At 44.8% G+C, this 15,243-nt stretch overlaps 1 protein-coding gene across 2 annotated transcripts in view; it reads left to right on the forward strand.

The window, feature by feature from the left end:
* Positions 1-15,243, forward strand: part of aida (axin interactor, dorsalization associated) — a 97,795-nt gene that overhangs the window by 27,799 nt on the left and 54,753 nt on the right. For both annotated transcript variants that reach the window (XM_043687334.1, XM_043687335.1), the window contains exon 3: positions 10,594-10,647. In XM_043687334.1, the coding sequence (XP_043543269.1) occupies positions 10,594-10,647 (54 nt within the window). The remainder of the gene's footprint in view (positions 1-10,593; positions 10,648-15,243) is intronic.

The following is a 15,243-nucleotide window of genomic DNA, read 5'->3' on the forward strand; positions in this document are numbered from 1 at the left end:
GGCTTCCCCCCCCCCCCCCCCCAACCATCTTGTGGCCTGAGCACTTTTATTTCCAGCAACTTGAGTTCTATCTGAACTCTTCTGGTTTTAAAGCTCTGCAAACTACAGTATTCACTTCGTATGATTGGTTCCCCTGAATGAAAAGCTTCATTCTCCTGAGAGGAGAAATAGATCCTATCATAGGGTCATAGAATTTTACAGTATAAAACAGGCCATTTGACCCACTGTCTCACCAGCTCCTGAAGGAACTACCCAGATAGTTCCATTCTCCGCCACTGTCATTGTAGCCCTGTAAATTCATCATTTTCAAAGAGACTTGGGGTGCAGGGCACAGTTCTTTGAAAGTGGAGTTGCAGGTAGACAGGGTGGTGAAGGAGGTGTTTGGCATGCTTGTCTTCATTGGTCAGTGCATTTGAGTATAGGAGGTGGGATTCATGTGGCTATACAAGATATTGATGGGATCACTTCTAGAACACTGCATTCAATTCTGATCTCCCTGCTATGGGAAAGATGCTGTTAAACTTGAAAGGGTACAGAAAAGACTTACAAGGATGTTGCCAGGGTTTGTGAGTCTGAATAGATTGGGGCTTTTGTCCTTGGCATGTCCGAGACTGAGGGATGAACTTAGAGGTTTATAAAATCATAAGGGGCATGGATAGTGTGAATAGCCATGGTCTTTTTCCCAGGGTTAGGGGAGTTTAAAACTTGAGGGTATCTGTTTAAGGTGAGAGGGGAAAGATTTAAAGGGGCAGCTTTTTCATGCAGAGGATGGTGTGTGTATGGAAAGTGCAAGTACAGAAGGTGTATGACTAGGAAGGGTTTTGAGGGACATCTGGTCAGCATGGTTGAGTTGGACTGAAGGGTTTGTTCCTGTGGGAAAACAACTCTTGACTCAATAGATCCAGCTCTTTCTTTTTTTTTTGAAACCATCTCTGGAATCTGCCTCCAGAACAGAATTCCTCTTCTGAATTTAAACTTTGAGTGTTTTGTTCTGAAGTCAAAACTACCTTTCATCACAGTATCAACTGGTGAGTATGGAACACAGGACTTTAAGCATACTAAATATTGGAAGCCACCTGCTCTTGACAGGGTGAAGCCATACCTCAACCAAAAATCCGATTTGGAAAATCTGCAATGCTCTCAAACCTTGAGTGGTGACAGACAGTGTAAAGACTAACTGAAGGAAAAGACTTTGAATATATCAGCCACTCTTACAGTGGATCCTAGCATATGTGTGAGATATAGCTGAAGCATTTGCAAACACTTTGATTCGGATCTGCTGAATGAATGATCCTGCTCAAGGTCCCTGCCATCACAGCTGTTAGCTTGCAGTTAATTAATTTACTTCAGGTGATATCAACAAATAGCCATGTGTACAAGATGCCGAAAAGACTATAAATCCAGACAATATGCTGGCTGTTGTGCTCCAGAATTAGCTGTGCTTCTTTCCAAACTGTTCTTTTCTAGTTTGAACATCGATATATACAATATGGAACATTATCCAGGTACATTCTATACGAAAAAGCAGGATAAGTCAGATCCAAACAACTCCATCCCATTTGACTATTCTTAATTATAATCAAATTACTGGAAAATATATCCAACAAGCTATAGAGCAGCATTTAGTCACCACTAACCTGCACACTGAATCTCTGTTTGTGATCTGCCAAACCTATTTGATTTAGGCATCATTTCAGCCTTGGCAAAAACTTAGACTGCAGCTCTCTTTGTACTATCTCATAGATGGTACATACTGCAGTCACTGTGCACTGATGGTGCGGGAACTCAATGTTTAAGGTGACTGGGATGCCAAGCAAGTGGAGACTATTCTGTCACACTCTTGTCCTTGTAGATGGTGCGCAGGTTTTGGGGATTTTAGAGGTGGCCGTCCACTGCAAAATTACCGACCTCTGATCTGTTCTTGAGAAAGCACTTATGTGATTCATCTAATTCAGTTGCTGGTTGGTGGTGAATTGAACACTGATTCCCTGATGATAAACAATGATGTCAGTTATTAGTATTAGCTATCAACGGGAAGTGATTAACTCACTTATTCAAGAGGGGGGAGCTAATAGACAAGTAGTGGTTATAGGGGATTCTATAATTAGGGGGACAGATAGTATCCTTTGCGTACCCTGGCACTGGATGTGTGTGGGGTTGGCTAGCCAGCATTTATTACCCATCCTAATTACCGAGAGGATAATTAAGAGTCAAACACAAGGCATAGAATGTGCATTTGGACCAGTTTACATGTGGCATCAAGGAGCCCTTGTACAGTTGAAGTCAGCAAAATGTTGTGGGAGAGGTAGGGAACTTCTTCACTTCGCACGAAGGAGAACGATTATGATTATTGAAGGCTAATAATCATCTCAGATCCAGGACTTTGTAGTAGTTCCTCAAGCTAGTGCCCGAGGCTCAACCATGCTCAGGTGCTTCATAATGATCTTCCCCCCAAGGACAGAAATGGGGATATCACTCATTATTGCGGTGCTAACACACAGCCAACCTTGAGCATCATTCAGGCTTGGGCTGATAAATGACAGGTGACATTTATGCCAAACGTGGCCAGGCAGTGACTGTTTCCAACAAGCAAGGATCAAATCCTCGCCCTGAGTGCAATATTGCTGAATCTGCCTCATTAGCATCCCGGGAAGTACAGGACCAAATGTAGAACAGCCCTTAATAAATAGAGAGAGAGATTGTGCCATAAGTAGTAATGTCAATGGATTACTAATCCAGAGGCCTAGACTAATTCTCTGGGGATTCTGGATCAGTGGTGCTGGAAGAGCACAGCAATTCCGGCAGCATCCGACGAGCAGTAAAATCGACGTTTCAGGCAAAAGCCCTTCATCAGGAATAAAAGACATTGGGCATTTCTTCCGCCGCCTTCGCCTCCGTGCCTACTTCTTCAACCAGGACTCTTGCCCACCCTCTGACGACTCCTTCTCCTACCTCCAACACACCCCATTCACCTGGACACCTCGTGCTGGCCTCTTACCCGCCCTCGATCTCTTTATATCCAACTGCCACCGTGACATTGACCGCCTCAACCTGTCCACCCCTCTCACCAACTCCAACCTCTCACCCTCACAACGCGCAACCCTCCACTCCCTCCGCTCCAACCCCAACCTCACCATCAAACCGGCAGACAAGGGAGGCGCAGCATACCTCGACACTGTCCTGTCCCCCTTAGTCCAAGAACTCCCCACCTACATTCAGGACACCACACACGCCCTCCACCTCCTCCATGATTTTCACTTCCCCGGCCCCCAACGCCTTATCTTCACCATGGACATCCAGTCCCTATACACCTCAATCCCCCATCACGAAGGACTCCAAGCACTCCGCTTCTTCCTCTCCCGCTGACCCAACCAGTACCCTTCCACTGACGCCCCTCCTTCGACTGACTGAACTGGTCCTCACTCTTAACAACTTCTCCTTCCAATCCTCCCACTTCCTCCAAACCAAAGGAGTAGCCATGGGCACCCGCATGGCCCCAGCTACGCCTGCCTTTTCGTCGGATATGTGGAACAGTCCATCTTGCGCAGCTACACTGGCACCACCCCCCACCTCTTCCTCCGCTACATCGATGATTGTATTGGCGCTACCTCATGTTCCCATGAGGAGGTTGAACAGTTCATCCACTTTACTAACACCTTCCACCCCGACTTCAAATTTACCTGGACTGTCTCAGACCCTCCCTCCCCTTCCTAGACCCTTCCATTTCTATCTCGGGCGACTGACTCAACACAGACATTTACTACAAACCGACGGACTCCCACAACTACCTAGATTACACCTAGGTAATCATTCATCCCGTGTGGTTGGAGGATTCCTAGGCGGAAGATGAGGCGCTCTTCTTCCAGGCATCGTGTGGTCAGGATCTGGCGATGGAGGAGGCCAAGGACCTGTATGTCCTTAGTGGAGTGGGAGGGGGAGTTAAAGTGTTCAGCCACAGGACGGTTGAGTTGGTTGGTGCGGGTGTCCCAGAGGTGTTCTCTGAAACGTTCCGCAAGTAGGTGGCCTGTCTCCCCAATGTAGAGGAGACCACATCGGGTGCAACGGATACAGTAAATGATGTGTGTGGAGGTGCAGGTGAATTTGCGACGGAGACCAGTGAGGTTCTGTCCTGATGGCGATTGGAGAGGCGGGGTTCAAGGGCGGAGGAGCGGGAAGTGGAGGAGATGTGGTGGAGAGCACCATCGACCACTTCGGAGGGGAAATTGCGGTCTTTGAAGAAGGAGGCCATTTGGGTTGTTCGGTATTGGAACTGGTCCTCCTGGGAGCAGATGCGGCGGAGGCGAAGGAATTGGGAATATGGGATGGCGTTTTTACAGGGGGCAGGGTGGGAGGAGGTGTAATCTAGGTAGCTGTGGGAGTCGGTCGGTTTGTAGCCAATTTTGTATCCAATATGCTAGCTCATCCTGGACTTCATGCGATTTCACCTTCCAGAGCAGCCTATCATGTGGATCCTTATCAACAGCCTTACTGAAATTCATATAGACAGTGTCTCCCATCCTCCCCTCATCCACCTTCCTGGTCACTTTATCAAAGAATTTGTAACAAATTTGTGAAGCATGATCTTCCACACTCAAAACCCTGTCTTTCCAAAACCCTAATCAAACCCTGTTTTTTTCAAATGCATGCATACCTTATATTTCAGCATCTTCTCAAGTAACTTATCTACCACAGATGTTAAGCCTACTGGTCTATAGTTCCCAGGCTTTTCTTTGCAGCCTTCCCTGAGTGATGGCACAACATTCACTGCCCTTCAGTCTTCTGGGACCTCACCTATGTCAAATGATAATGCAAAAATACCAGCCAGGGCACCAGCAATTTCTTCTCCAGCCTCTTGCAGTGTTCTTGGATATATCTGGTCAGGACCAGGAGATTCATCCACCGTTATGCATTCTAATACATTCAACGCCATCTCTACTGTGATGTGGACTGTCCCCAAGAGATCACCACTAACCTCACCCCAAGTTGCGAAGTCATGTTGTCTTTCTCCATGGTAAACACAGGAGAAATATTTCTTGAGGATGTCACCCATCTCCTGTGGTTCTACACATACATGTCCACTATGGTTCTTGAGGAGTCCTGTCTCGCTCATTCTTTTTCCTTTAATATACTTAAAGTACCTCTTTGGATTCACCCTAATTTTCTCAGCCCAGGCTATCTTGTGCCCCCTTTTGCCCTCCTGATTTCCTACTTCAATATTCCTCCTGTATTCCCTGTATACCTCCCATGGCTTCCCTTAATTCCAGCTGCCTCTACCTGAGCAACGCCGTCTTTTTTTTTTTCCCTGGTCAAAGCCTCAATATCTCTTGTGATCCAGGATTCCTATTCCTGTCAACCTTGCCCTTCACCCACACTTGAGCATATAGATCTTGAACTCTAGCTAGCTCACTTTTAAAGGCCTCCACTGCCAGTGGTCCCATTGCCTGTAAACAAACTACTCCAATCAACCACTGCAAGCTCCTGTCCAATTCCATCAAAATTCACCTTGCCCGAATTTAGAACTTGAATCTGTGGACCAGTTTTGACCCTCTATGTAACTATTCTAAAATTAATAGAACTGTGGTCACTGGTCCCAAAGTACGCTCCAGCGGTCACCTCTGTTACCTGTCCTGCCCTATTTCCCAAGAGTAGGTTGAATCTTGCCCCTTCCCGATTAGGACCCTATATATATAACTGCTTGAGGAACCTTTCCTGAATACGCTTCACAAATTCCACCCCACTGAGGCCCTTAATGCTCTGGTCGTCCCAGTCTATGTTAGGAAAATTAAAATATGCTACAGTCACAGCCCTGATGCTCCCTGCCTATTTAGATTACTTAGTGTGGAAACAGGCCCTTCGGCCCAACTAGTCCACACTGACCCACTGAAGCGCAACCCACCCAGACCCATTCCCCTCCATTCACCCCTTCACTTAACACTACAGGCAATTTAGCATGGCCAATTCACCTAACCTGCACAGGTTTGGACTCAGGGAGGAAACCTGAGCACCCGGAGGAAACCCACACAGACACAAGGAGAATGTGCAAACTCCACACAGTCAGTTGCCTGAGGTGGGAATTGAACCTGGGTCTCTGGTGCTGAGAGACAGCAGTGCTAACCACTGTGCCACCATGCTGTCCACAATTTATTCCTCTAATTCTTGTTGACTATTTGGAGCCTACAGTACAACCCCAATAATGTCACCATCCCCTCTTTATTTCGTAACTGCATCCACAAAGCCTCACTAGATGATCCTTCAGTTATTTCATATCTGATTACTGCTATGGTTCTACCTGCCAAACCCCCTTCCCATCTCTCCGCTCCACCCTCCCCTCTGACCTATCACCTCCATCCCCATTCCCATTCAGCTATTGTACCCTTTGCTACCTTCTCCCCCACCCCCTTCCTGTCTCTATTCCTGATGAAGGGCTTTTGTCCGAAAAGTTAATTTTTCTGCTCCGATGCTGCCTGACCTGCTGTGCTTTTCCGGCACAACTCTGATCTAAAGCACCTGTACCCTGGCACATTAAGCTGCCAGTCCTGTCCCTCCCTTAACCTGTAATGGCTGTAATATCCTAGTCCCACATACCTATTCACACCCTGAGTTCATTGGCCTTTGTGGGGCATTGGGACTGGTTCTAGGGGAGCTGGGACGTATACAAACTGGATGGATTACATCTGGGCAGGACTGGAACTAATGTGTTTGCTAGGGTCATTGGTAGAGTGGTTGAGGAGGGTTTAAACCAGTGTGGCAGGGGGATGGGAACCAGAGGAGTCGGGCAATAAATGCAGAAATCGAGTGAGAGTTAGAAACCAGGGCAAATGTGCCTAAGAACAGGGTAGGAAAATACTGTTGAAAAGAACAGGGGAGATGGTCTGAAATGCATGTGTTTTAATGCAAGAAGTCTAGGCGGCAAGGTAGATGAACTCTGGGCATTGGTTGGTACTTGGAACAATAATGTTATTACGATTAGGGAGACTTTGCTGAAAGAGGGACAGGACTGTAGCTGAATGTCTCCGGTATGATAGAAAGGATCTTAAAGGACTGGGGGAGTTTTATCGGAAAAGGAGTATCTCTCAACTGTACTGAGGCAGGATACGTCCGAGGACTCATGCAGCTAGGAAAGGTGAAATCACAGTGCTGAGAGTATACGACAGGCCTCCCAAAAGCAAGTGAGAGAGACACGAAAGAATATGTAGACAGATTTTAGAAAGGTGTAAGAACAGGGTTGTTGTAGTGGGTGATTTTTAATTTCCCCTGTATTAATCGGGCCATTCAGGAGGATTTCTTGACACAGTATGTAAACAGAGTTGAAAAATGTGGTGCTGGAAAAACAGCAGGCCAGGCAGCATCCGAGGAGCAGGAGAATCGACGTTTCGGGCATAAGCCCTTCTTCAGGAATGAGGCTGGTGTTCCACATCCATCCCAAATTCACCTGCACCTCCACACACAACATTTACTGTATCCGTTGCACCCGATGTGGTCTCCTCTACATTGGGGAGACAGGCCGCCTACTTGCGGAACGTTTCAGGGAACACCTCTGGGACACCCGCAACAACCAACCCACCTGTCCTGTGGCTGAACACTATACCTCCCCCTCCCAATCTGCCAACGACATGCAGGTCCTTGGCCGCCTCCATCACCAAACCCAGACCACATGACGCCTGGAGGAAGAGCGACTCATCTTCCGCCTAGGAATCCTCCAACCACAAGGGATGAATGTAGATTTCTCCAGCTTCCTCATTTCCCCTCCCCCCACCTTATCTCAGTCCCAACCCCCGGATTCAGCACCGCCCTCTTGACCTGCAATCTTCCCGACCTCTCCACCCCCTCATTCCTGAAGAAGGGCTTATGCCCGAAATGCCAATTCTCCTGCTCCTCTGATGTTGCCTGGCCTGCTGTGTTTTTCCAACACCACATTTTTCACCTCTGGTCTCCAGAATCTGCAGTCCTCACTTTCTCACAGTCTGGAAACCGTCCAACCAGGAAAGGGTTTTGGTTTTGGGAAATGAGCCCTGCCAGGTGAGTGAAGTTTCAGTGGGGAAGCATTTTGGGCGTAGTAACCATAATACTGTGAATTTTAAGTTAGTCATGGATAGAGATAACAGCAGTCTTCGGGGGAAGGCAAACTGCAATAATAATAGGCAGGAACTGAAGCATGTTGGAGGCAACTGTTGGAGGGTAAATTGACATTAGACATGTGGGAGTATTTCAAACAGCAGTTGATAAGAGAAGTGTCAGGTTCCTGCGAGAATGAAGGATTGGTGTGGCAAGTTACCTTGGATGACCAGGGATGTTATATGACCTTTGGTTTAAAAAAAACTGAAAAAGTAAGGTGTGGGAGGATTAAAAAGTATTAAGGTAGATAAGACCATGGGTCCTGATAGGATTTATCTCTGAATATTGAGGGAGGGAAGAGAACAAATTGCTGGAACAGTAACAGACATTTTTGGCCACAGGTAATGTTCCCACAGGTTTGGAGACTAGCCAATGTTGTCCCATTGTTTAAGAAGGTTAACAGGCAACCTTCCTTGGGTCTCACATCAGTGGTAGGGAAATTATTGGAAAAGGTTCTCTGGGTTAGCTTTATATGGGTTCAGAAGCAAATGGTTTGATTAACGATAGAAAACATGGTTTTGTGCAGGGTGAGGTTGTGCCTCACCAACTTGATTGAGTTTTTTTTTGAGGAGGGGACGAAGATGATTGGAAAAGAAATTGGTGTTGTCTACCTGGACTTCCGTAAAGCCTTTGACAAGGTCCCTCTCAGCAAACAAGGTCCCTCATAATACAAAAGGTAAAGTCACATGGTTTCAGGGGTTGAGTTGGCAAGATGGATACAGAATTGACTCTGTCATTGGAGACAGAGAATAGTGGTAGAAGGATACCTTTCAGAATGTAGGGCTGTAACTAGTTGTGTTCCACAGGGATCAGTGCTGGGGCCTCTGCTGTTCATGATCTACGCAAATGATTTGGATGAAAACATAACTGGTCTTATTGGTAAGTTATGGATAATACAAAGATTGGTGGAGTTGCGGACAGTGAGGAGGATTGTCAGAAGATGCAACAGGATATGGATTAACTGGAGGCTTGGGCAGATGTATTACAATTGGAGTTTAATTGGGGCAAATATGAGGTAATTAATTTTGGAAAATAAAGTACAGGTGAAAATTATACAGTGAATGCCAGAACCTTTAGGAGTATTGATATGCAGAGATTTGGGTGTGCAGGTCCACAGATCACTGAAGATGGCAGCACATTTAGTTCAGAAAGGTAAAAAAAGGCCTTCTTTGGAAAGGGCATTGAGTATAAAGATGGATAAGTTATGCTGCAGGTTTATAGAACTTTGGTTAGGCCACTTGGAATATTGCATACAGTTCAGATCACCGCTGAATGATGCGGATGCTTTAGAGAGGGTACAGAAAACGTTTACCAGGATGGTGCCTGGTATGGGGGATTTTAGCTATGAAGAAAGGTTGGATAGACTGGGTTTGTTTTCACTGGAATGAAGGAGGTTGAGGGGTAACCTGATCAAAGTTTATAAGATTTGTGAATGGCATGGATAGAGGGGAAAGTATGAGGCTTTTCCCCCTAAGGGTGGAGAGGTCAATTACTAGGGGATACAGGTACAAGATGCTTGGGAGGAAGTTTAAAAGAGATGTGCGAGGCACGTTTTTTCCCCCACAAGGTGTGAGTGCCAGGAACATGTTGTCAGACGTGGTGATGGATGCAGGCACAATAGCAGCATTCAAGAAGCACCTGGACAAATACATGAATAGGAAGGGAATAGAAGGGTCCGGATCCTGGAAGTGAAGGCAGTTTTCGTATGGAAGGGCACAAGCTTGGAGGGTTGAAGGGCTGTTCCTGTGCTATATTGTTCTTTGCTCTATGTAGTTGCAGTGCAGTATGTTGCCAGGAGCTGAGATCCAAGAGTGTATGGTAATTTTAAGATGTTTCCATACCCACCCTAATAAGTGAAGCATGTTGGTGCAAATCAAGAATTTATTAATGGTTTGTTAAAGTGCAGCCAACTACACAGAAAAAGACTGGCTATGGAATAAATGGGTTAACTTTGTCATCTTTGATCACAATAATCCCAGAAGCTGTGGAAAATTAATAGAAATTGAATGCCAAAGACCTGTCACTCATCTGAGCCATGGGAAGAGTAATTATTAAATTGACCCTGATTTAGGTTGTTTGAGTTGTCCGTGTAGATCATTTAGCACTTTTTGAACAGGATATGTTCTCCCCATGTCTAATCAACATTAAGTATTGTGGATTATATTAATTTTTTTCCTTATTAAGAATTCCTACAGTGTAGAAATAGTCATTCAGACCATCAAGTCCACACTGACTCTCTGAAGAGCATCCCACCAGAACCTATTTGTTTCAATAGTGCTTGCAAAATCTTGTGTGTGAAATGTAAATGTGTTCCAGAGTCAGTTGATTGTATTTTTAAGGTACTGTACCTAAGAATTAACAAAATGTAACTTTGGCATACCTGTGGTGAGGTTTACCTCTGAACAGATCTCTGTTCTTGCCTGTGAATGCTGTTCCTCTCTTCCAGAGGTTTTAATGGTGCTTCTCTCTCTTTTGCAGAAAACACTTGGCAAAATCGCAACATGCCTTGAATTACGAAGCACAGCTTTGCAGGTAATATTAATTAGTTAACCTTGTTGATCTGCGTGCTCATTGAATATATTGTGTGATATTCAGATTTCTGTGAGAATTAGAAATTCTTTGGAATGTTATGATACTGAGTTTCTTTAAAATCAGTGAACTTGTGATCTGTTTGTAACCTTTGCACAATCAATCTTACTAATGGGAATAGTTTAAAGGCTGATGTTTATCTTAAAAATCAAACAGTAAAATATTAAAAAGAAAAGTAAATGGTAGTGGTTTTTGAAAGTGTTTATTGACACTGTTACATATCACTGGAAATCTATTCTGTCTATTCCCAGTGTGGTCTCAAAAGTTAAAGTTTTTTTCTCTGAGGTAAACAAAAATGACTACTTGTTACGAATAAATAGATTCTAACTACAGATAAACAGTTATGAACCGTCAACATATAATTCTACTCATTAAAATTCTAACCGTCTTATAAACATGCTGTTAGGGAGGTCCTGGACAGGCACAGGCAGGAAAGAAACTTGGGCATGATAGGCAGAGGGAAACACAGCAAGGTAGTCCATGTTCTCATGGTTCACTGAGATGGTTCTATGCGTTTGGCGGGATGTGCCACTCCTTGATTCTCCTTGTCCAGCTTCTTTATAAATAGGCATCAGCCAACTTTCTGCAAGCAAGTCGCAGTCTCTGACTTGCTGGTTAAGAACTACAACTTAAAACAATTGATGAAGGAAAAATAAACTGGCTTTCTACAGGCTTACGGTGTTGTTTTTAACAACAGAGCAGAAACACAACTCATTACTTTCCTTTCTTGAAATCTAATTACTCTGCCTTAAACATTGACACTCCAGTGTGAATCAATTTCATTATTGTTGGCAGGCAGATGGCTTTTATGATCAATGTCTGTCTGATAACTAATTCACAAACCAATCAGCTAATTGTTGCTGGTCAAATCTTCATTCGTACTCAGCCCTCTGGTTCCAGTTATCTGTAGCCTGACTTTCATGACAAGCAACAGTATAAATTGCATTCACATTGAGTGTCAGATTATTTGCTTCCAAAATTAGATTTTTTTTTAGATTAGATTACTTAGTGTGGAAACAGGCCCTTCGGCCCAACAAGTCCACACCGACCTGCCGAAGCGCAACCCACCCATACCCCTACATTTATCCCTTTAACCTAACACTACAGGCAATTTAGCATGGCCAATTCACCTGACCTGCACATCTTTGGACTGTGGGAGGAAACCGGAGCACCCGGAGGAAACCCACGCAGACACGGGGAGGATGTGCAAACTCCACACAGTCAGTCGCCTGAGTCGGGAATTGAACCCGGGTCTCTGGCGCTGTGAGGCAGCAGTGCTAACCACCTGCCACTGTGCCGCCCACAAAGGTAACTCTACCTTTGAGGATCGAAGGTTTCAAAATGTGCAGCAATCCTTCAACAATCTTTTGTTTTTTAAAACAACAGTCCTTTTCCATTTCAGTCTGCAATCAAAAATTCAGAATAATAAGTCTTTACAACACACTTTACTGGCAGGGAGATATGGCCAATATATTGAGAGCATCTAGCTCATGTGGGCCATTAGTTAGTGCAAGGAAGAAGAGCCAGTAAGAGAATAACAGTAACACCACCCATATGACCCACACCTACTTAATGCTGAGTTGCTCCTGTATTATCTAGCAAACAGACTTCAAGGGCCCACGTATTGTGCAAATACTGTGCTAATTTAGCTTGCTTTGGCTGAGATAGAGGTACTACTTTTGTCTCCAGCAGTGGGCTGAAGTATCTCTGTTCTCAATTGTTCTTTGGGGTTTGTGATCACAGTTAGGCAGTCAGTGATATGTAAGAAATGTTCTGCTAGTTTATTGAGCTGAAGAAGCAGAAGTTTAGATATGATGCATTAGTTAGATAAAGTACACTATTGAGACATGGTTCACTGATAGGAGGTTCAGATATCGGACGGCCAATGGGCTGTTTAGTACGGAATATTGCAGTCCCATTAAAGTTGTAGGGGCAGCATCCTCCTGTCAAGACGTGTGAGGGAAGGTGTCCCTCAGTCCTCTTCCTCTCCTCTGGTCTGTCACCTACCTTACCTAGTGAGTACTGCTTGATGCAGACTGCTGTCTGGGTACCACCCTGAAAAAGAACCGCTGCCTACAAGGATATTTTGATGAGAGCTCCCCTCTGCCCCTGAGTCTGTTCTATTCGTGGTCACTGCATGGACTCCAGTGAAGTTACTCTAATGCAGAATTTGGCCCCTTAACTGTCTTGGCCCCTGCCTAGGTTTTCCAGCACAGACGTGGTGTCTCTTAACTTCCTTGTGGTACGACATGGAGTGACCTGCCCCCGCTAATTTAAACCTGCAACACAAATGATTTAACCTGTGCCATAATCTGTAAAACTTCGAGAGCCAAAGAACTACTCCCAAAAGTCACTACTTAAAGTAAAAATTAACGACTTTGTTTTTTTTTTAAAGTCTAACACAGAATAATTAACTGACAACAATTTACAACTCCTTTCTCTAACCTATCTTTTACTTTTCCTCTATAATACTGGTCCGATAAAATCTTGATTAAGATTTACCAAAAATTCAAATTTCAAAGCCATCTGTCGAATCTTCTCTTTGTATCTTCCTGTCATCTTTTCTTCTGAGGGAATATGTTTCACAGGTCATTGATAGATAAAGGGACCTTTTGAGAGAGCTTTTCTCCAGGAAGTCTACCTATGTTGGGGGAGGGGGTCAGCCAGGTTGTGGGGCCATGGACGGGGTTCAGACAGTGGGTGGAGGTGGACTGGGAGGGCAGGGCAGATGGGGTTGTGGGTAGGGTGGGGGGTTGGACAGTGTTGGGAGGGGCGGGGAGCAGACTTCACAGAAAACTCCCGAACCCCAGAGGAAATCAATTAACCGAATAATCAATTATCAGAACAAAATAGTACCCACCCATCTCGTCTGGATAATCGAGGTTCCTCTGTATAACCGTCGGATTATCTTATGTCACAATTATGTCCCCTCTCAATCTTCTTTCTCATGAAAACAGCCTCCAGTCCCTCAGCCTTTCCTCGTAAGACCTTCCCTCCTTACCTAGTAAATCTCCTCTGAACCCTTTCCAAAGCTTCCACATGTTTCCTATAATGCGGTGACCAGGACTATGCGCAATACTCCAAATGTGGCCAAACCAGAGTTTTAAACTCCAGTTACCACCTCTCAGCCCAGCTCTGCAGCTTATCTATGTTCCTCTGTACCTGAAAACATCCACAACTCTACAGTGCTTAGTGTCATCCACAAATTTACGAACCTATCCTTCGCCCTCCTCCAGATTGATTATAAAAATGACAAACGGCATTGACCCCAAAACAGATCCTTATGGTACACCACTAGTAATTGAACTCCAGGATGAATATTTCCCATCAACCACCACCCTATGTCGTCTTTCATTTTGCCAATTTCTGATCCAAACCGCTAAAATCACCCTCCATCCCATGCCTCCATATTTTGTGCAACAGCCTAGTGTGGGGAACCTTATCAAATGCTTTACTGAAATCCATATACACCATGTTAACCGCTTTACCCTCCCCCACCTGTTTGGTCACCTTCTCAAAGAACTCAATCAGGTTTGTGAAGCATGACCTACTCTTCACAAAACCATGTTGACTATCCCTAATCAACTTATTCCTTTCAAAATGATTATAAATTTTACCTCTTATTATGCTTTCAAACACTTTACTTACGATGGAAGTAGGTTTCACTGATCTATAAATATGAGGGTTGTCTCTACTCCCCTTTTTGAATAAGGGGATAACATCTGCTATCCTCCGGTCTCCTGGCACTGTTCCTGTAAACAATGATGACATAAAGATCAAAGCCAAAGGCACTGCAATTTCCTCCCTGGCTTCCCAGAGAATCCTAGGATAAATCCCATCCAGTTCAGGGGATTTATCTATTTTCACACTTTCCAGAATTGCTAACATCTCCTCATGAACCTCAATCCCTTCTAGTCTTGTTGCCTGTGTCTCAGTATTCTTCTTGACAACACTGTCTTTTTCCAGTGTGAATACTGACGAAAAGTATTCATTTCGCACTTCTCCTGTCTCCTCTGACTCCGCACACAACTTCCCACTACTATCCTTGATTGACCCTAATTTTACTCTAGTCATTCTTTTATTCCTGATATACCTGAAGAAAGCCTGAGGGTTTTCCTTGATCCTGTCCACCAACAACTTCTCATGTCCCCTCCTGGCTCCTCTGAGCTCTCTTTTTCAGTCTTTCCTGGCTAACCTATAACTCTGAAGTGCCCTAACTGACCCATCACATCTCCTCCTAACATAAGCCGCCACCTTCCTCTTGACAAGAGATTCAGCTTCCTTAGAAAACCATGGCACCCGCACTCGACAACTTCCTCCCTGCCTGACAGGTACATTGTTATCAAGGACACGCAGTAGCTGTTCCACATTTAAATTGTGCCCATCCCCTGCAGTTTCTTTCTCCATCCTGTGCATCTTAAATCTTGCCTAATCGCATCATTGTTGCCTTTCCCCCAGCTATAACTTGTCTCCTGTGATACATACCTATACCTTTCCATCACCAAAGTAAGCATAACGGAATTGTGGTCACTAGCCAAA

This window comes from Chiloscyllium plagiosum, chromosome 3 (assembly GCF_004010195.1).
Source record: "Chiloscyllium plagiosum isolate BGI_BamShark_2017 chromosome 3, ASM401019v2, whole genome shotgun sequence".
In the NCBI taxonomy this organism is placed as follows: Eukaryota; Metazoa; Chordata; class Chondrichthyes; order Orectolobiformes; family Hemiscylliidae; genus Chiloscyllium; species Chiloscyllium plagiosum.